The following is a 20,710-nucleotide window of genomic DNA, read 5'->3' on the forward strand; positions in this document are numbered from 1 at the left end:
GCCAGAGAAGGGCAATGAAGCTGGGGAAGGGTCTGGAGCAAATCCTGTAAGGAGTGGCTGAGGGAACTGGGGTTGTTCAGCCTGGAGAAGAGGAGGCTCAGTGGAGACCTTTTCACTCTCTACAGCTCCCTGAAAGGAGGTTGCAGAGAGGTGGGGGTTGGTCTCTCCTCACAAGTAAGAAGTGATAGGACAAGAGGAAATGTCTTCAAGTTTCACCAGGGGAGGTTTAGATTGGATATTAGGAAAAATTTCTTCACCAAAAGGGTTGACAGGCATTGGAACAGGCTGCCCATGCAGGTGATGGCCTCACCATCCCTGGAGATACTTAAGAGATGTGTAGATGCGGTGCTTAGGGACATGGTTTAGTGGTGGACTTGGTCTTGCTAGGTTAACAGTTGAACTTGATGATCTTAAGGGCCTTTTCCAATATAAACTATTCTATGATTCTATATTTGTGATGATTAGTACCTAATTTTTTAATATTCTCAATGTTTCCAGGAAACTTTTATTTTGCGGTAGCAGAATTTCACCATGCCAGTTTAAGCTATGATTGAATGTGTCAAAGATGCCAAATACTGCCCCTGTATCAACATTTAAATAGCAGTCTTCCATTAACCTTGGTATAACAGAGAAAGCATTGCTAGTGGAAGTCCACCCAAGAAAATAAACCAGTTAGTGCATGGACTGCTATTATCCCCGTCTACTGAGCACTGGTGAGGTTGCATCTACAGTATGACCATTTTTATTTTTGGCCCTCCCCCATTCAGTCCTGATATGGAAAACACTCTTGTTGCAAGCTGTTAGAGATTTACCATACAAGAAATTTTGAGCATGTATCTTCACCCCCTGTTTGCTGTCCCATATATAAACCACAGTGTTTGCTCCTTTTCCCTGCAGGCAGTTCACAAGGCCCTGCTAGAAGTTGATGAGACTGGAACTGAGGCTGCAGGAGCCACAGCCATAATCCTTACCAGAGTTTTTCGTCCTTCTGCTACTATCAAAATCAACAGACCCTTCATTATACTGATTTCTGAAAGAACAACAGGCACCACACTTTTCATGGGGAAAATTGTTGATCCCACTAAAAATTAATAGCTGAGTTATTGGGCATGCTGGTTTTCAGGAAGAGTTATAATGTCTACAGTGCTTGCACAAGTCAGCTAGTTAGTGCTACTTACTACTCTCTGATTGAAGGATATTCAGGAGTAAATGAGTAATTTCCTTATTAAACTAATAAGCAAGAAAATGGAAAAAAAGGATTGTAAACCCCCCCAAGCAACTGACTGTTTTAAAATGTAATATTTTCCCCAGCTGAGTAATTCAAGTTATCAACACATTTTCCAAATTTTCCTTGGAAGACTGGGTTTTTTAAAGTCTACTGTTAGTTTTGTAAGCGTGTTCTCTCTGCTAAGCTGTTTTATCCAGACTGCTTTCAGTTCTTGGTTACTCACCAAAAGTTATATCCCAACAGGTAACAAGTGCCTTGCAATTCTATTATGCCTTCACCAGGCCTTCCTGATGACCAATGTTAATCTGAGCCGGTCCACACAGTGTCCTTTCTTCCTTACATCATTCCTTGCTGCCTAAGTCAATGCTGTTCACCTTCAACCAACCTGTTCTTTCTCACATGTTCCAACTCTTTGCCTCAGACATTTTTTAAAAACACTGACAAAAAAGAAAACCCCTGAGACAATAGATTAATTCTGCTGTAGCACTCACTGTGTCTTTTTGCAGTCCACTGAGTCTGTTAAAAACTTTGAGAGATGGTGACACTAAGCATAAACTGTCAAAGAATTGTCCTGCTACAGTGTCATCCATAAATTATCATTATGACTGATGAATAAAATAAGTACTGTCATTTAAATCCATCACTTAAGGACAGACTCTCAGTGTCTCCAGTCTCTTCCTATCCTGTTATAAATCTTTTAAAATCAACTAAAACTTTCAGTCACTCTTATTAACATAGCAGGTTGTCTGTAAGATAGGTTTAAAGGCTGTTAAATTAGTCCAACTTTATTCATGGATGGAGATGGTGATTCTTTGCATTCTCTCCTTATGGCTAACAGGGTGAAACCTGTTTTCAAGAAATACATAAACACTTTCTTTTTGCAGTGAGTCGGCAGATCACCCGCTGTTACTGCAATGGAGAGCTGGGGCCCAATGCTCAGCCTTGCTGAAGTCTATAGCAAAGCCAGCTGCTGCCTCAAGGAGGGACTGACTCCTGCTTTGACAGCTGTTGCCCCACTGCACTGCTTTCTCTTCATGCCATTGCCTATTGACCCTGGATAAATTTTTGCAGGTGGAGTTTAGTTCCTTTCACTGGGAAGACAATGCTCCTGAATGTACGTTTCTTGTTTCTGCAACGGTCCTGGCAATGTGCTGTGAGCATTGTGAAGCTGATGCAGGTCCCAAATCAACAAACAAGCTTCCTGCCCCTGACATTTCTCTGGTACTCACACTTGTTCGCCCCACCTTGAGGTCTATTGACTTCTTCCAAACCCATCCACCCTGTGCAGAGGTGTTTTATTGAGACCCATCAGTGCTTGTAGCATGGGTATGGTGTACAGGGGGCTATGCTTCTGACTCAGGGGAGCTTGGAGACTGCTGCCTTGTATGAAACCCTTTGCTCTAAGCAGCAAGGACTCAGTGGAAGCCCTGAGCTATTTCTTCTGCTGGGGCAAGATACCATCACTCAGTGGACTGGGAGATGTCACACCTCTGTGTGAAGCAGTGGCTTTTACAGAGTTGAGATCAATGATAACTTGCTGTAGTGTGAGGCATCCTGCTCTGAGGTGGCTGTACAAACTCAACAAGAGCTGGGAGCAACTCCAGTGAGATCCTACACTGATAAATTGGTGCACCAGTACTGATTAGAAGGTAGGATAGTGAGATTTTTATCAGCGTGGGGCGGCAGAAAAACAGGTTCTTAGCCTATTGCTAAAGGGTAAGAGGTTAGGAAAAATCTCACAGTTACTAGGACAGAGCAGAGGCTTTGGGAAATAACACATGGAGCAACTTCTTGCCCCATCTACCTCCCAGGCCTTTGCTTCTGAGAGTGGAGGCAAGGAAGTGCAAGAGGACAGCTGCACTGGGAATTTTCACACTGGAGTGTGAGGAGTGACTGCTCCTGGCAAAAGTACCAAACAGGGCACCTTTGAATGCTGGATGGACTTGGGAGCTATCTCCAGTGTGTGGGGTATCACCACAGTTGTCCTCCAGTTGAGGAACTTCACGGTCTAGTCCAAAAGTTTGGCCTGAGCAGTGGTGGGTACCTGGAGTGGGAAGAGGGGTCATCCCAAATCTCTCTGAAAGAGAAGGATGTAGAGACAACAGAGGAAAAACACCTAGTCTTGTGCCATACATACATGGAAGACACAAAACTGCCTGTGGTTCACAGTATGGAGATCCATAGAGCAGGGGGCTAAATATACCCGGCTGATGCTGTTCTCAGCATAGTGCTGATGGTGTTCTTTGAGAACTGGGCAATTCTGCAAAATTGTTGTTCTGCAGAATTGTTATTCTGCAAAATTGTTGTGGATAGAGGGGGTATTTTTTCCTATTTCCAAGAAAACTCTCGGTCTGCCTTTCATCATTTGTCTGTGTTGCTTTTGTCTACTTTAGTGTGTGATAAGGAACGTTCCTCTTCATCCTATCTAGTTGTATTACTGGTAGAGAAGGAAAAGAAGGATTCTTACAGACATAAGCTAAAAATTTCATTTACACACTTACCATTCATTTTGTCTGTGGTTAACACATGTATTTTATGGTGTCTTTCATTCATCTGTTGGTGATTTTATTAACGCTCTTCAGTCTTCTACTACAACAAAACCAAATGTGATTAGAAGAGATTAATCCCACACACGTATTCTCTCAGTCTGTGGGACAGTTGGATTCAAACTAAGCCCTGAAAGAGTTTCTTTATACCCCATGACGTACTGTCCATCTGACCTTTTGCAGCAACAGAAAAGTGAGCAGAAGGGGACAATTCAGCTAACAGTGGAGTACGTGACCCCCTGTGGTAACCATCCCAGATAAATGACCCGCTGCGGGTCTGTTAGCCCTCACCTGACAGACTTACAGGAAGCTCTGAGGAAAAGGACTTACCTAAAGAGAGCATATGTCAGCTGAGAACACCTGCAGGTAAAATGGACCCATTGGGATGAGTCCCTGAAGAGCAGCCTAGCCATGCCCCCACAGATCTGAGTGCCAGACTTCTCTTGGCAGACTTGGAATCATGTGGGAGACAGGAAGTTTGTTCTGTCTGACCTTGTTTATGGTCCACTGAGACTCTGTTTACTGATGGGGTAGTTTCTGTCAGTAAAGCTCTGTTTGCTTTGCCCCATGGCAGAGTCCATGTAGCATGTTGTCACAAACCGTGAAGCAGTAAGGTTTCAGGGCTTATGCAGTACGTGTTCAATGCATTTTACCTTTCATCAGCAAGGAAAGGAGCTGACTCAATAACAAATGGCACAAAGAAATCAGATAATCACAGAAATACTCGTTGGTCACATAAGTCCTGCTATTCAGATGCTACCAGTACTTTGAACTTTCCTTTCTTATTCCCACCTATGTGATCTGAGCCTCAACAGGGCTGTAGTACCCAGAGAACTCACACTTGAATGGGCACACCAACCGTTTCCCTAAAGGTATGTCATGTGTTCAGCCACTGATCGCTGCTACTATTTCAAAGACATGGGAATTCACCCAGATGTAAGCCAACCCTATTCTAATTGTTTCAGTAGATTCAGCACAACAAAAGCAGCAGGCTTTTTCCTTGCACTCACATTCCTTTCAAGCAGAGAATAACTATGCTCTTAAAAACCAGTTGATTATGACAGTTCCTGGGCAGGGTGGTTTTTGATTGTGGATTCTGAGAATCAGGGGTACCTGGATGCCAGCTACAAGGCAGTCTCAGTGCCTCATAATCCAGCTTGTTTTTGACATGAGTCTAAGTATCTTCTGAAGGTATTTAAAAAAAAAAAAAAAAGAAATGCTCATAGCAGTGTTACTCCCTAATTCAGCATTCAAGTCTTGTCTCCAAAGCACAGAGGCACTAGAGTTTCAGAGCAGAAACAAAGTGCAAGAGAAATATAAGCATTTTATATTCAATTATTTCAATGAAAACTCTATTCACTGCAGTGGGAACTAGGATGAATGCAAATTCTCAGGAGGGAAATGAGCATGAAGACCACAATAGGCCATGTATCTCCAAGACCTGTGACACATCCTTCCAATCATATCCATATGTCCAGCATTCCCTGTCCAACAGGAGGCTGCTTTCACTAGATTTAAACTGAGCACATGTACGCAATGATGGTATCATCCACTCCCTGTAAACTGTTAGGCGGCAAAGACTGATCTGGAAATACCCTTTGTAAGTTCCCAGTCCCAGGCTTAACAGAGAACCCATTTTTAAATACTTGGTAATTTTTCTTTCCCCAGACTAACAGTTGTAAAGAAAACAATATAATTCACTCATTTCATATTGATGTCCTTGAGCATGATTAATATCCTGGTTACACAAACTCAGCTCAGCCCTGATGATGCAGCAAATGGCTTTGTTGGCTTCTTGTAAAAGAGGATTTCTATGATGAAAGTAACTTTTCAGTTCAGTCCTACCCTTGGAGATGAATTTATTACAAGCAAATTAGCATGATTTATTCAAATAGGTCTTTATTTCTCTCATATTTGACTGCATTCAGTTTCTTTTCCATAAGCCATTTGGAAACAAAATACTTATGATTTATTATTTTGCTAAACAAGAATGTATCCTCTGTAGTTGGAAAAATTCTGTTAACGTCAATGTGATGCTCATATGGAAGGTCTGAAGAAGGCTTTGCCTGATTTGTGCAAATACATTATTAAGGAAAAGTTGCTGCATTGTTTACAATGTCTCATGTAGGCAACACAGACTGTGTAGAAGATGCTCTGCTGAAGGAAAATATTTGAAAGGAGAAAACAACACAGAATAAGGTAATTCACTAAGTGTTGTAGTCATCATAAGAACTTTGTTTGCAGCCAGGAAAGAATCTCAGAGCAAGAGAAAACATCTGTGAACAGAGGTGATGAAAGGTATAATGAAAAGTATGTCCTAAAAAGCAAATTAATGCCAAAGAGATCATATGCCTAGACCTCATTTAATTTTGCTGTTCACACAGGTGCAGATTCTTTAGTCACCAAAAAGGCCATACTGTACCTTGCATATTCAAGGGAGAGATACTGGGATGTTCAATTTATTTTCTGTTCCTGTATCTTATATCTTTCAACCCTGAGCTCTATACCTCTGGTAAATTTTATGGATGAAATTTGAAGGTATCTTGAGCCCCTGCTGCCCCAGCCAGAGATTACTACCTCACGCCGATGCCTGTCATTGTGCTGTGTGTCACAGACCTGACGTATTCACACTGTGCCAAAGGTGACTGAGAACGGGCATCACATAGAGGCAAATATGCTCCAGCCCTTCGAGCTGCTTCTAGGTTGTCAGGAAAGACAGAGAAAGACAGTGCAGCAATCACGACAGAAAGCCTACGTAGGTACAGCCTGAATACCAAAGTGTTTTGAGGAGGTGTGTTAATGTAAACCATTGATAGAAATGGGATTATGCCAACCTGCCAGAATGTGAGCCGCAGAGGTTAAGGGAACCACACAGCTACATCCTTTGCCTCCATTCAAAAACGGGAGAGAATTTTTGCATTAAACCGTCCTGGTGACCTCTCAGAATTCTCAACATCCTTAAAGTTTACAGTGTCAAAGACTTGTTTAAGAACAGGAATATGAATTATGGAATCATATCATAAACTTCATTTTATTGAATATATTGATTCAGCTAGCTGATCTGCTTTCTGCTTCTTCACCATAGCCAACAGTATTAACCTATTAAATAATAACAAATGATAACATTTTGCAAAATTTAGACCTAATCCTTTCTATCTGGCCTTGGTAGCAAAAAACTTCAAGTGTAATTCCAAAATATCTACATAGGGGGTTTTCTTAGTGCTCATTTAAGGTTACGTCTGCAAGAGAAAGAAAAATAATGTAAGGCATCAATTTAAACTGTAATGCCAAGACGTTTCTCTGTGTAGACAACTTAATTCGAAAATGAGAACTTTTATTCTCTGGTGACCTTGTCACTCCAAAAGTTGTTTGTATAAGATGGGTTCCTTTACGCTTTGAGAATAAGGTCTTCAGGGCAAATTCTGCTAGTAAAATGTTATAACTTCAGTTAAGAATATAAGATTCTTGAGAGAAGTCAAGCTTTTAATGTGATTCTGCTACACTGCTTTCTGAAGGTAGAACTGTCAATATGGAGCCTTGAGTTCTGGGGTTTATAGGAAAAGGAACTCTGTGCCACCATCTTCTGGTAAAATCAAGGAATGGACATGACAAATTCTGTCTTATTTTGAAACCAAAAAGAAAAGAAGGTTTCTGGTTTGCTGTTGAGTGGGGATTTTGATTTTGTTGCTGTGATTGAGCTGCAGGATTGGTGGAATGCTGTACCTGAACCGACTGCTGTCACTCAGGAGTAAGGCTTTGGTGTTACGGTAGGTAGTTCACGTACAGATCAGCTCAGTACTGGGGAAGGAGGTAAATTAAATAATAGAAATTATTAGGAAAAACAAAGAGCCAATCAGATAGGAAAATTGTGCCACTGCCTAAATCTCTGTTTCACCCACACCTGTATTAAAGCATGTAGTTCTGGTCCTGTAATAACAGAAAGGATAAATGAGAACCAGAAAATCTTTAGAAAAGGGTAGTAAGGTTAACCAAAGGTCTGGAAAACTCCTGTTTGAAGTGAGAGGTCTTCAGCTTGGAAAAGTGACAACTTAGATGTCATGAAGAAGGCAAAAATTATTTGTGGCACACACTGGGGTAATGAAGACTGAATGTTTACTACCCTTCCAATGCCAAAGCTACAGACCATCACCTGAAGCATGTATTAGCCAGGGTCAAAGCTAGTAAAAGGAGGTGGTTCTGTATACTGCAGATCCTGCGACCCCAAAGGTACATCAGCTCAGTACTTGTTCCTAGTGCTCCCCTGCACGACAGACCTGGGCAAGAGCACTGTTCAGCCCCAGCCCAAGGAGGCTGAATAAAAGTTCTGAGCTCGCAGCTGTCTCTTGCACTGCCAACCTCAGACTTTTCCTATTAAGGGAAGTTGTGAGCTAATATAATAGGAAAGGTCAGAAAAGACCTGTGTTTACCCAGATTCAATGGACAGACTCCCTGTTATGGGCTGCAGAAAGCAATGTGCTGTGTCTTTCTCCCATTACATAGGCACTGGCCCAAGATAAATCTATTCAATCAATAGGTGTCTTCTAACTTAGAAATGTATTTCTGCATGGGCAAAGGGAATGCTTAGGTCTATCTATCCATAACTGTATCTTATGTACTGAGTATAAAGCAGTGGAAACTTAGGTCAGCTACATTTCTTTGGTAAGTAAACCAATTTCAGTCCAAAGTATACAATAGACAGCAGGTCAAAGATGCATAATTTCATCATTTTCCAGTTCTGCAATTCACTGTCCACACTTGGAAAACCCTTTCCAAAGTGCTTATGCAGGATTCTAGTTTAAGGCTCAAAGTCCCTCACTCCAGATCAGAAAATGTTTTAAGCATGAAGAACTTCTGGGCTTCTGTGCTCAAGATTGAATACATATGGAGGTATAGTGTGGTTGCTTTACCAAGGTGGAGTGTAGATCACGATGCTTCCTAGTCAGTGCTACTTCGTAAAAGCAGTTTTCTTTTATATCCCATACTTTTGCATAGATATTATGGATTTGCTAACTGAATATTTGCTCAAACCAATTTTATCACAGTTTTTCAGTAGGTTTTATCATGTAACTAGTGCAAGATTTAGATTCAGAAGCATTATGCTTTTAGGAATTGATTTTTAAATCACTCTCCTCCAATGGTGCTTACTAATGAATGACACAGAATCTCACTTTAAATATATGGTCATCTGGAACATCCAGTCTGGTCATAAAATGTTATAAAACAGTTTTGGTGTTTACCGTATCTACTCTTCATCCATCTTGTACTGCTAAATCGCTCCAAGTGTTGGACTGTCTACAAGGTCTTCCTGGAGAGGACATAAAAGAAAAGCTAATGATAAAAATGGAGATACACAATTATTAAAAGGTAATATAAAATAAATTGAGTTGTTTTCACAAGTAAATCATAGAATCACAGAATCATAGAATGGTTTTGATTGGAAGGGAACTTAAAGGTCATCTAGATCATGCACTTGACCTTGTTGAAATTCATGAGGTTGCCACAGGCGTAACTCTCCAGCCTATCATGATCTCTCTGGATGGCAATGTAGGGATGATGAAAATATTCATGATAGCTAGTAAGAAATGGAGTCATATGGGCTGTGAAAACTGAGAAATTGTGACTCATATAACCTCAAATGCAAAGATAATAAAATAACTAGCTTGGTTTTCAAAGGCAACAGCATCAAATTTTCATGTTTGTAGCCACTTGCCTACTCATAGTTACCCTCCATAACATTGCAGTTTACTGGCAAATTTCAGTCAGGTTTAACAGAGGTAGGAATTTGAAAAAAACATTATACAACTCTGAAAAAAATCAGTGAAATCCAAGTTTATGTCTGTTGTGGGGAAGGTAGGCAGGACTCAGCGGCTTCAAATTCTGCTGGTTGCCCCAGGCAATGAGTGCGTGGCAGGGAACCCCAGCCCTAGTCTCAGACCTAGCTCTAGTCCTTGCCCTAGCCTCAGCTCTTCTCTCCTGCCTGGTAGGATTCAACCTGGAGGCTGTGGAGTAAAAGTTTGGTTATTGTGGTAAGGAGAGACATAAATCCTTAGTAAACTAGGCTATCCTAACTCCACTGCTTACAGAACAGTTTCTAAAATTTTCTGCTTTGTCTTGTCTCCATCATAGTGTAGTTAATGTCACCATGTTTCCTCTGAGTCATTTCTGGTTTTTTTTTTCTTTTTTTTCTAGGAGTTCCATTTGGAAAAAAAGTTCATGACTGTTTGTACTATAAAAAAAAATCATGTGTGATGTGAATCAGTACCGTGCATTGAAATGGTGTTCTTAATTTGCATTAGATTAGAACAGAGGGATAGGCTCAGATTTTTAATCTCATTAATTTATTCAGGCCACTTTATTAGTTGGACACTAATGAAGTCGATGACTGTTTGTCTATAGAGGTGTAAGATATTAAATCATGCAGTACTGGAAGGAGTCAACATCTGATTAAAAATAAAATAACAATACAGTAATAACTAATGGCATATTCTGTTCTGATGACAGACTCTCTGAAAGAGTTAATGTCTCTAAATCCGGGTATTTACAGCCTAATCAACTAGTGTCTTTATTTTTCTTTTAAGTTATTATGGTTTTTTCCTTTCATCTACACTTCACAATGATTTTCATTTTTTTTCAACAAAATCTTGGTAAATAAAATATTTATACATCACTTGATATAAGGAACAAAGAACTCTCTAATTTTTATGAGCTTTTAGCAATAATCAGTTTAAAACATTGTGGGAATTTCTGCATATAAAATCTAGTAAACGTGCAATTCAAAGTTCTTTAAAAAGTATTTTGAAGTTATTGTTTATCAAAAATCACAAGTAGTTTGAAATAAATTCATTCAGGTTTTTTCAGTTCAAATCATAAGGCATTATTGCCACAGGTTCTGATTTAGCAAAGATTATGATTATCGTTAGCGGAACTATGCACACACTACTCATATGACCAGAATTAATAACATTTGCACATCTTGTGCAATGAGGTATCACATTCAAAAACAATTCCTAGGGCCTTTCTTTCTTCTTCTATTTGAGTTGTTCTTGGAGGGAAATCTATGTTTCCTATCTCCCAGGCTTGTGCTTGCATTATTAGCTTAACATATCATACTACTTGATCTTTCTCCAATACTATGAATATCTACAGGGGTCTGTGAATTTGCATACATAAATATTGTATGTCTTTCACAGGTAGATGAAAGAACACACGAATATCCACACACAATTATCTACACATCTCAAATAAGTAGTATTTATATTTTATTTGATTTTTAAGCAGAAGATGCTCAGAAGGAAGGCTGGGAATTATCTTTGCCTTCACTTTCATATCAGCCTCTTGCAGCCTGAACGTGGGCTGTTACTCTGGCAAGTGAACCATTTGGGTCTGATTATCTCGGGCTGAACTGTTTGTTAAGACTTGAGGGTCTTGTATGCAGATCAAGTCATCAAGTACTCTAGTTACTAGGTTAGTATGCAAAAGATTAGTACTGCAGATTTCAAAAAGAAAATGGTGAGTCCTGACCTGTTTTGCTGCTTGACTATGCAGCTATATGAGATAACCACGAAACAAGAGCCTTGGTTTGAAATTGAGGGAAGAAGGTACAGTTCCCTTTCCAATACTGCCTTCAGACTCCCCACTAGTGTGCTCCCAGAGGTGTTGAACAACTCATACGGGGCATTTCAATGCCTGACATAACCTGGGGTTCCTGCTCAGGTGCCAGATGCATGGGAGCTTGCAGAGAGGGATGTGTGTGTTGACTTGGCCACTTCTCTTTGTTACGTATTACCATAGTTCTCCTTCCTGACATGGGCTCTCATTTACACTAATGCTCTTTGCCAAGAAGACGGTGAAATTCTTCACCAATACAGTCCAGAAAACCTTAGTATCTTCATCATTTACACTGTATTCCTTTTGAAGTTTGCATTTGATAACAACATCTGCCAGATGACATTCTCCTGCTTGCAGTTCAGTAGTAAGTAACAAAGAAAACATGTGAGCAAGCCACATCCACACAACCAAATCCTTCTGGATTACAATACATCTTGTGTTTACTTTACCTCAACTTTTACATTTAAAATTCAATTATCAAGGTTTGTACATGAAGAGTTAAATTCTTGAAGGCATATGAAGCAAAACCTGCATGAAGGAACAAGCACATCTGGGTGCTCATTAAAGAAATATGAGTTAAAATGGAAGGCAGAGTTAGTGGAAAATGAGAAGCATCTTCTAGGTTAGTCCTTGTGCTAGTTTTGTCTGGGATAGAGTTCATGTTCTTCATAGTAGCTAGTACATTTTGGATTTGTGCTGAAAACAGTGTTGATAATACAGGGATATTTTTGTTACTGCTGAGCAGTGCTTACACAGAGTCAAAGCTCTTTCTGCTTCTCAAATGACCCCACCAATGAGGAGACTGGGGGTGCATGGGGTTGGGAGGGGACACAGCCAGGACAGCTGACCCCAGCTGACCAAAGGGATATTCCATACCATGTGACAACATGCTCAGCATATAAAGCTGGGGGAAGAAGAAGGTGGGAGAGTTGGGGGTGATGGGTTCAGAGTTACGGTGTTTGTCTTCCCAAGTAACCTTTACACATGATAGAGCCCTGCTTTCCTGGGGATGGCTGAACACCTGCCTGTTGAGGGCAAGTGGTAAATTAATTCCTTGCTTTGCTTTGCTTGCATGGCTTTTGCTTTACCTGTTAATCATGATTGAAGAGCTGTATTGACTGGAAATGTCTCACCAGGGTGGTAATGTCACATGTTATTCTCTAAAGAAATCTAGAGACCGTTCCCCAATCACAGACAGCCTGCTCTCCTTGGGAAAAGACCCAAAACTATTAAACGTGGTGTCAAAGGTGACTGAGGTATTACAGTAAGAGAGGAGGACTTTCTAAGTGTGAAATTGGCTTACCCTGTTTTGAAATCCTTAAAGAGAGGTTACAACTCTAGCAATGTCCTCATCCCGTTCATCAGTCCCCCAGGACCAAGCTAAGAGGGACAGTCTGGCAGGGAGGCTGCGCGCCTGGGCAAGCTGTCCTGGTGGCCTCATCCCCCACAGCCAGACCCAGGCGAAGGGTGGCCTTCACGTGAAGTCACAGTGTTCATCTCCAACCATGAACGGTATGGCTTTCCTTCCAGGCAACCACAGGCTTCTCATGTCAATCCACAAGCATGGAAGCAGCAGGAGATACAGTCCCTGCTCTGCTTCTTCTCATCCGCAGCCCCACCACCCAGCACTGTTAGCTTGTGTGTGGGCTAGACAAACTGTCCAGAATATCTAGCGTCATTACTGCTTGCTGTGCATACTTGCTGGCAATTTTTATTTGAACTGATTAATGATTAACAGGGATGGTCTGTTTGATCCTGTTCAATGGTACTGAAGAGAAGAAGGAGCAAACAAGACCAGATGTATGCAGCAAGATCCTTTTTGTAGCACTGTAAGTACCCTTTCAGTTTTTCCTTGGATTTTTTTGACAGTTCATTTTGGGGAATTTTCTTGTTGCCTGGGAAGGGAGTCTTTTCATATGTAAACAAAGGGATATACCTGTTATACAAAAAAATAAAAACATGTCAAAAGCCAGCAAGAATGGGCTGCTAGTGAAGAAGATGCTTCACATAATTAAATAAATATTTGTTTTGGAAACAACAGAGAAGACTAAAGATTTTTCTACCACAGTGATCCAATGTTGATCAAATATGATCTGTATTTATATCACATTTTTATTTAACACAGATTTAATTTTCTAATCACTTGATGAATTGAAGAAGTCTAACAGGGCTGCAGTGGCCATCCTACTGTACTGAGTACAAAACCAACTTCTATCAGTTACTCTGGGGAAAATGTCATAAGCTTCCAGAAAAAGGAAAAAAAAACCCAAACCCAAAATAACAACAGCCAACCAACCAAAAAAACCCACAGCCCTACCCTAGTTTTAAAAAGTTAATATGATCAAAATTAACTCTTTTAGGAGAGTACTTGGTTATACAAATAGTGTAACAGGAGGCATATTCTTTATGGGGATCACTGGCGTGCGTCAGGAAAATGAAATATCCAAGTGTGGGATTTTGGAGGTCAGGTGTGTTTTCAAAGCCTCATTTGACTTGGCTGGAGCACACAACATGAAGAAATTAATTTCTGTGCCACGTTTTGCATGCCTATCTCTTTTCCAGAAGCAGTTAAAAGGAAAATGAAGCCCAGCTTCTCCTTGTGTTTATTGCTGGCTGGTTTGTACACTGTTGCCTGGTGTCATCAGCATCCTCGTTACCACAATAAGCAGGATGATCCTAAAGGGACATATTATGCAGGACGCAGTTCTCATGGGGAAGAAGTTTATCCAGTTAAGAACAAAACCTTTGTCAAACTAGTTCTCAGCAATGCTGAATTTGCATTTTCATTTTACAAGCTGGTCGCATCCGAAGAAACTGATCAAAATATTTTCTTTTCACCCATAAGCATCTCTGCTTCCTTTGCAATGCTGGCACTCGGTGCCAAGTCGGCGACACTGACACAGATTTTGGAAGGGCTTGCGTTTAACTTGAAAAAGATTCAGGATCAAGAAGTACATGAAGGGTTTTGTCAACTCCTCCGCATGCTGAACGGCTCAGACAGTGATCTCCAGCTGAGCCTGGGCAATGCCCTTTTTATAGAAGACACACTAAAACCACTACAGAAGTTCTTGGATGATGTCAAAAGCTTTTATGAATCTGAAGTCTTTTCTACTGACTTTAACAACTCGTCTGGGGCTGAGAATCAGATCAACAGTTATATTGAGGAAAAGACAAATGGGAAAATTTTTAAACTAGTGGAAAACCTTGATCCTCTCACTGCAATGGTTCTTGTTAACTATGTCTTCTTTAAAGGTAAGAAATATCAAAGGGTGCAAAGATCATAACTTAGTTGTTTTCTGCTTATAGCACTAAATGAAAACCTAAGAGAAAGAAGCTGTGGTTTAAATATTCTAAATGGAGAAAACCATGTTCAGTATCTGGAAAATATTCCTATAAACCCATGTATATTTATTGTCAATATAAATGTTTGTGTCCCCACCTGATTGAGTGAAACACTGGGTTTAAAAAAAAATCTTTGTTGAGTTTGGTAAATTCTTTAATGTGATGATAGACTCATACTCTAGTAAAATATGGTGTTTTCAGTATTATCTGTCTTCAATTGTCTTCAAGCACTTGGGAAAAAAATAAAATAAAAAAAAGATGACCTGCCATGCTCTAACACCTGAGGGTGCAGTAATTTGAAAAAGATATTTGTTCTAATCAAGACTGTGGGACTAGATTCTGCTTTACTCACCATGACCATTCCTCTTTGTATTCCACTGAAGTATTTTTTCCTTTGTCATAAGCCCATTGGGAGAAACCCTTCAGCACTTCCTATACAAAACAGGAGGATTTTTTTGTGGATCAGAACACATCTGTAAAAGTCGACATGATGTATCGAAAGGGTTACTACAGAAATTTCTTTGATGAAGAGCTGTCCTGTTGGCTGGTTCAGATACCTTACAGTGGAAATGCTGCAGCATTATTTATTTTGCCTGACAAAGGGAAGATGAAGCAGGTGGAAGATGCCCTCTTGAAAAGGACTGTGTCTAAATGGGAAAAGCTCCTCCAAGACAGGTAAGTGTTTTCGCTAAGGTGAGAGGTGACCATGTTATAGATTTGTAGTGTTTATCTCACCATGACAAAACATTAAAGACCAGGTTATTTAACTGAACTCTACTGATTTAATGGTCCCTCTTTATGTGGGACTTCCCTTTTCTTAGTTGGAAATGAAGAAGAGCTGTGGGTAGTGAACAAATAGGGAATTGTACTTGGGATCTCTCTTGGGTTAAGTTCCTGCCTCAGCAACAAGTTGCTTAGCACTGTGATGAAGTTAACAGCCCCTTGTTTCATATGGGCATTAGAAAACTACAATGGAGTAGCTATTTCTGAGGTATTGGGTGTCAGGGTGTTGAGGGCACTTTATGTAGAAGCAGAAATTTTAATCATTCACCATTACGGCAGTTATTTCTGTGGTGGCCCAGGCCCTGATGTATATTAAAACACCTTTAGAACAACTAGTTGTGAACTTTTTAAAAAAATTTGCTACAGGGCAGTAGTAGCTCTGTTTGCCACAGAGTTGTTATAGTTGTTTCTTCCCCCCCATGTCTTGAACCCGGCAGTGGTTAACAGGGGCTTATTCTGCTTCAAACCTCCATGTCAGATAGCTAACCTGGTCAGAAGTGCTGTCTGAACCCTGAGTGCAGACTTTTAACATTTAGAAAAATAAATGTGAAGTGTTGCTATATGGAAGCCATTGAGGAGTGTCACCTAGATGACAATTGTCCCTATTTGTGTTATTTGTTACAGAAAAATACATCTGCACATTCCAAAATTTTCTATTTCTGGTACCTATGATGTGAAAAGGATAGTTAAACAAGTGGGTATTATTGACCTGTTCACTGAACAAGCTGATCTGTCAGGGATTACTGAGGAGCCTGGACTGATGGTTTCAAAAGTAAGTCAGCAGGTGAAACACAGTGACCGCAGACCTGTCTGTTCCCAGGAACCAGACATTAATATCCCATGAAAAGTTTATCCCATTCTCTCTGAAGCATCACTCAATCATCAACAGCTGACAGTCTGGAGGCAAAGCAAGCCCTATCTTTCCTAAACCTGAAGCCAAACACACGTACAAGGGGTTTTACATATATGGTTCCCTGATGAGGAATAAGACATACATATAATTAAATGTCCTTTTGGCTACTAAACAAAATTAACTAAAGGTAGCACATTAGCTTTGATAAAATTTCCTCTAATTCTGCTTACAGAAGGCAAAAGGCTGTTATTGCAGCCTTCCAGTACCTGAAGGGGCTACAAGGAAGCTGGGAGAGGACTTTTTACAAAGGCCTGTAGTGACAGGACAAGGGGTAATGGGTTTAAATTGAAGGTGGGGAGGGTTAGATTGGATGTCAGGAAGAAGTTCTTCACAGAGAGGGTGGTGAGGCACTGGAACAGGTTGCCCAGAGAAGCTGTGGATGCCCCATCCCTGGAAGTGTTCAAGGCCAGGTTGGATGAGGCTTTGAGCAACCTGGTCTAGTGGAAGGTGTCCCTGCCCATGGCAGGGGGGTTGGAACTAGATGGTCTTTAAGGTCCCTTCGAACCCTAACCATTCTATGATTTATGATTCAATTATTCTTGCCCTTCTAGTGCTCTCAAAAAGTTTTTTTTTTTTCAGCTAGATGATAGGGTAAATTCACAATAATACATGAAGCTGCCAAAGGCAAAAAAAAAGTCTAGGCTAAATTACCAGGTTCCTTTGCTTCCAGTTTCTTGCCATCAGTCATCTTGAGCGGTCTTTGGCTATCTGCTGTTTGAGGGTTACAGTCTGCACACACAGTGAAGAAGGCGAGCAGGTGTGGACTGATGGCTGATCGTCCTGTGGTGGGAAGGGGAGTGGCTGGTGATTACCTCCCAGAGCTCTCTTTTGGCAAGAGTGAGGAGGGTGGGAGGCTGCTCTCTTCTTGCTGGCTGGTCAACTGGAGGTTGTTTTGCTTTCTGTCCTTGCAGGTGATCCACAGAGCAGTGCTAAATGTTCATGAGAATGGCACTGAAGCAGCAGGGACCACAGTGAAGGAGATTACCTGGAGATCTGGCGATTTTCCTCATCCACCTCGAGTCAGATTCAACAGGCCCTTTCTCCTGATGATTCTGGATAAATACACTCGCACTGTCCTCTTCATAGGGAAAATTGTAAACCCTCTGAAAATGACTGATTGACCAGAGTATGTGCACTTATGACATTGCTGGCTAAATTCCTGTGATCCAGCAAGACATTGATGTGTACACACCATGTACTAGTGCTCGTCTTACAACCGTTATCCTTATACACATTATTAATGCCTTAAAACACAAAACACTTTTCCGTGTCAAAAAGTCATTGGTATTTCTCCCCAGACTATGTTTGGGTCTAGTTTGTAGCTTTAACAAAATGCAAGTCACTTTACATGGGTTTTATAAGAAGCCCTTTCCTGACACGCTCCCATGGGCAATTTGAGATGGTGTAAAGTCTCCTGGTGATGTAGCTATTGCTGTACACTCACAGTGTGTGTACGGGAGAGCAGAAGAAGGGAAACGAGGAAAAGGAGGTGGAAGGTATAAATCATGTCTGTTTAATCTACTAATCTTTGATGGCTAGTCTTAAATGCAGATTCCCTTAATATTATAGTGAATTTCTATGAATTTGTTTGGGCTTTAACCCATTATGGCATGAAGCTGCAGCATCAGTGACTGGGGCACTTTAGGACACACCATTGTAAAGGGTTGAGGGGTGCAGCTGGTTTAGCTTGCCTCCCTCTGTCTCCTCCTCAGTGAAAGTCCTCCTCATGAAGACAAGAAGGTTGGTTTTGCTTTACAAATGGTGTTTATTCTACTAATGAAGGAAGCCATATCAGCAAGAACAATTCCTGCTTTATCTTGCTGGTGTAGCTATTATTGCCAATGCCCTGAGATGAAAGTATGATGCAGTAGTCCGTAACATCAGTTTCCTTTTTATGTTTTTGTTGTCACTGCCATTTCTCCTTTCTCCTCCTGATGCCACCTTCACTATCACATTTTCCAGCTTGTCAGACTGTGGTGGAAAAGAGGAGGAATGAAAAATTATAACACAGAGAGTTTATATTTTCTTAGTAGGAAGAGCAGAGCTTTCCTAGGGACTGTTAACCTTCTTTAAACTATCTTAGACACATCTATAAAATGAAGGTAATATTTGAGAAGTCACCTTTCTGTGTATTAACATCAGATTACTGTTATAGAGTAAAAGCATACTTGACATTTATACCTTTTCACTTGTTTTCTTGAGTCTAACTTATTACTATTGTGCTGTTTTATAGTAACTCAGTTGATAGAATTTTAACATACCAGCTATACTAGATAGCAGTATGGTTATGAAAAGAAAGAAACACAGATCAGTAAATATTGAAATTACTTTATCATTTTTTCTTTAGTTTTTTAAAATCAACATCCTTAATGTATCTTATTAAAATATAGAAAGTCAATGAAAGTACTTAAATTACAGCTTGATTAAATATTTTGCTATAGAGTATCTCAAATCAGTCAAAAGAACTATAAATAGCAACTTTTTAGACTTCAGTGTCTTAAAATATCTGTGAAAAATATAAGTCAAAAACTATGGTGAATATTTCTAAAATATAATAATCTTTTTTGTTTTAGGGATCCTTATTTTCTTTGACATTAAATTAATAATATCATTATTAGAAAATTGTAGCTGTAAATATACCAATAAGGAATATAAGAACCTTTCTATGCCTATCTGCCAGTCATATAACACCTGACATTCACTCTCAAAATCACATAAACCAACAACAGAAGTTTCTTACTCATAACTGTATTTAGTCCGGTCAGTAACCGGACAAACAGTTGGCTTCATACCTCTAAGCATAAGAGGACTTGTTCTTGGTGTAATACAGATAAACTGATTCTATAGATCATTTAAAAGTTCTTGGCAAATCTCAGGGCTAATTCAGGACATGCCAAAGTCAAGCTTTGCAATGACTAATGGCTCTATAGGCGAATACTAAGGACTTTATGTTTGTTGTTCTGCACAGACCTCAGATCAATAGTCTCTGTTTGTTAGTAGGAAAAAAATATCTAAACAATACTTGGCCAATCAGATCTCACTTTGAGAGGTAACCTTGTTGCTTAACTTATTTGAAAGTGGGTGGAGAAATATCATGCTGAATTAAGAACTGGGTAACCAAAAAAAAATCAAAAAACTATTTTGGTGGGAAATATCTTCAGGTGGGTGTAGGGACCATATACATGTGTCTTGCCTTGGTTTTCTTTCTATTTTAAAAAAATCAGAGATTGACCCTAACTGAAAATGTGCAGTGGACAGGAAAATTGTGTCATAAATCATGAGTACAGAAGGACTGCACAACCCCCCAATTCATCATCATAAGTCCAACGCAGTCATGGCATGTTCAGGAGAGTGTTTCTTCTTCCAGTCTGCTGGGGTTTTACTACTTCTTTCCTGGATTTTTGTTTCTTGGTTTGTTTGCTGACTGCAAATTTCATGACCAAAACCACTCAGTAAAACAGAGGAAGGACTTTCTTCCTAGCTAGGCAAGAGTTTCTGCTGTTGTGTGCAAGTCCTGTTGTATTGCAGTCTAAAAGCATGAATAAGCCTAAAAGCATGAATAAGGAGCTGAGAAACCAGGATTAATACATGATGGAGATACATTTAACCCTTACCTACAAACTACGTGAAGTCCAAAAGACATTGGAAGAAAACTAGCAGCAATTTTGAGTAGTACTAAAGATCATAAAAGAAGGAACAAGCAAAAAGAACTGAAGGGTATACGGGTGTGGGGGCAGAGAGGGAAATAATATGTTTGAACTAAATCAAGGAAAATAACATATTTCAAACAGCCAGTTTTTAGCGCCAATGTTCACGTTTGTCATTGTTCCCAGTGCTGTGTTGCATCTACAGGGAAGAAACCAAAGACATATAACTTAAGCAACAGCCTTAAAGGTCATGGGCTGTAAAGCAAATTGCATATTCTGCTGGAAAGACCTCCTAATGTTCTGTTAAACATAAATACAAATAAGAACCCATGTTGACACTGGTAGAACTCTTAATGGGTAAACCAGGATGTTTAATGAGAAAAATTCCTGACAAAGCTGAGGTACATAGTTCTGATGCCAGTCTATCTTCATCAGATGAGAGATATCATAGAATCATACCATAATTTAAGTCTTTTGCAAAATAATCACCTTTTAATTTGTTTTCTAATATATAAAGACTAAAAAGTCACATCATGTTAGCAATGTATTGCTACTGAATCATAGAATCATAGAATCGTTAGGGTTGGAAGGGACCTTAAAGGCCATCTAGTTCCAACCCCCCTGCCATGGGCAGGGACACCTT

The 20,710-nt window shown here is 40.0% G+C and overlaps 2 protein-coding genes across 2 annotated transcripts in view; both read left to right on the forward strand.

Annotated features, from left to right (window-relative positions):
* LOC104508779 (serine protease inhibitor 2.1-like) overlaps window positions 1–1,092 on the forward strand; it is a 4,667-nt gene extending 3,575 nt beyond the window's left edge. Inside the window, exon 4 of the mRNA XM_010150509.1 lies at window positions 898–1,092. Coding sequence (XP_010148811.1) covers window positions 898–1,092 — 195 coding nt within the window. The remainder of the gene's footprint in view (window positions 1–897) is intronic.
* Window positions 1,093–13,955: 12,863 nt separating this feature from the next.
* The window catches only part of LOC104508781, a 24,883-nt gene continuing 18,128 nt past the window's right edge, over window positions 13,956–20,710 (forward strand). Inside the window, exons 1-4 of the mRNA XM_010150510.1 lie at window positions 13,956–14,634; window positions 15,129–15,399; window positions 16,132–16,279; window positions 17,332–17,538. Coding sequence (XP_010148812.1) covers window positions 13,962–14,634; window positions 15,129–15,399; window positions 16,132–16,279; window positions 17,332–17,538 — 1,299 coding nt within the window. The 5' untranslated portion in view covers window positions 13,956–13,961. The remainder of the gene's footprint in view (window positions 14,635–15,128; window positions 15,400–16,131; window positions 16,280–17,331; window positions 17,539–20,710) is intronic.

The sequence above is a fragment of the Eurypyga helias genome, unplaced genomic scaffold, assembly GCF_000690775.1.
Source record: "Eurypyga helias isolate BGI_N326 unplaced genomic scaffold, ASM69077v1 scaffold7144, whole genome shotgun sequence".
Lineage (NCBI taxonomy): Eukaryota > Metazoa > Chordata > Aves > Eurypygiformes > Eurypygidae > Eurypyga > Eurypyga helias.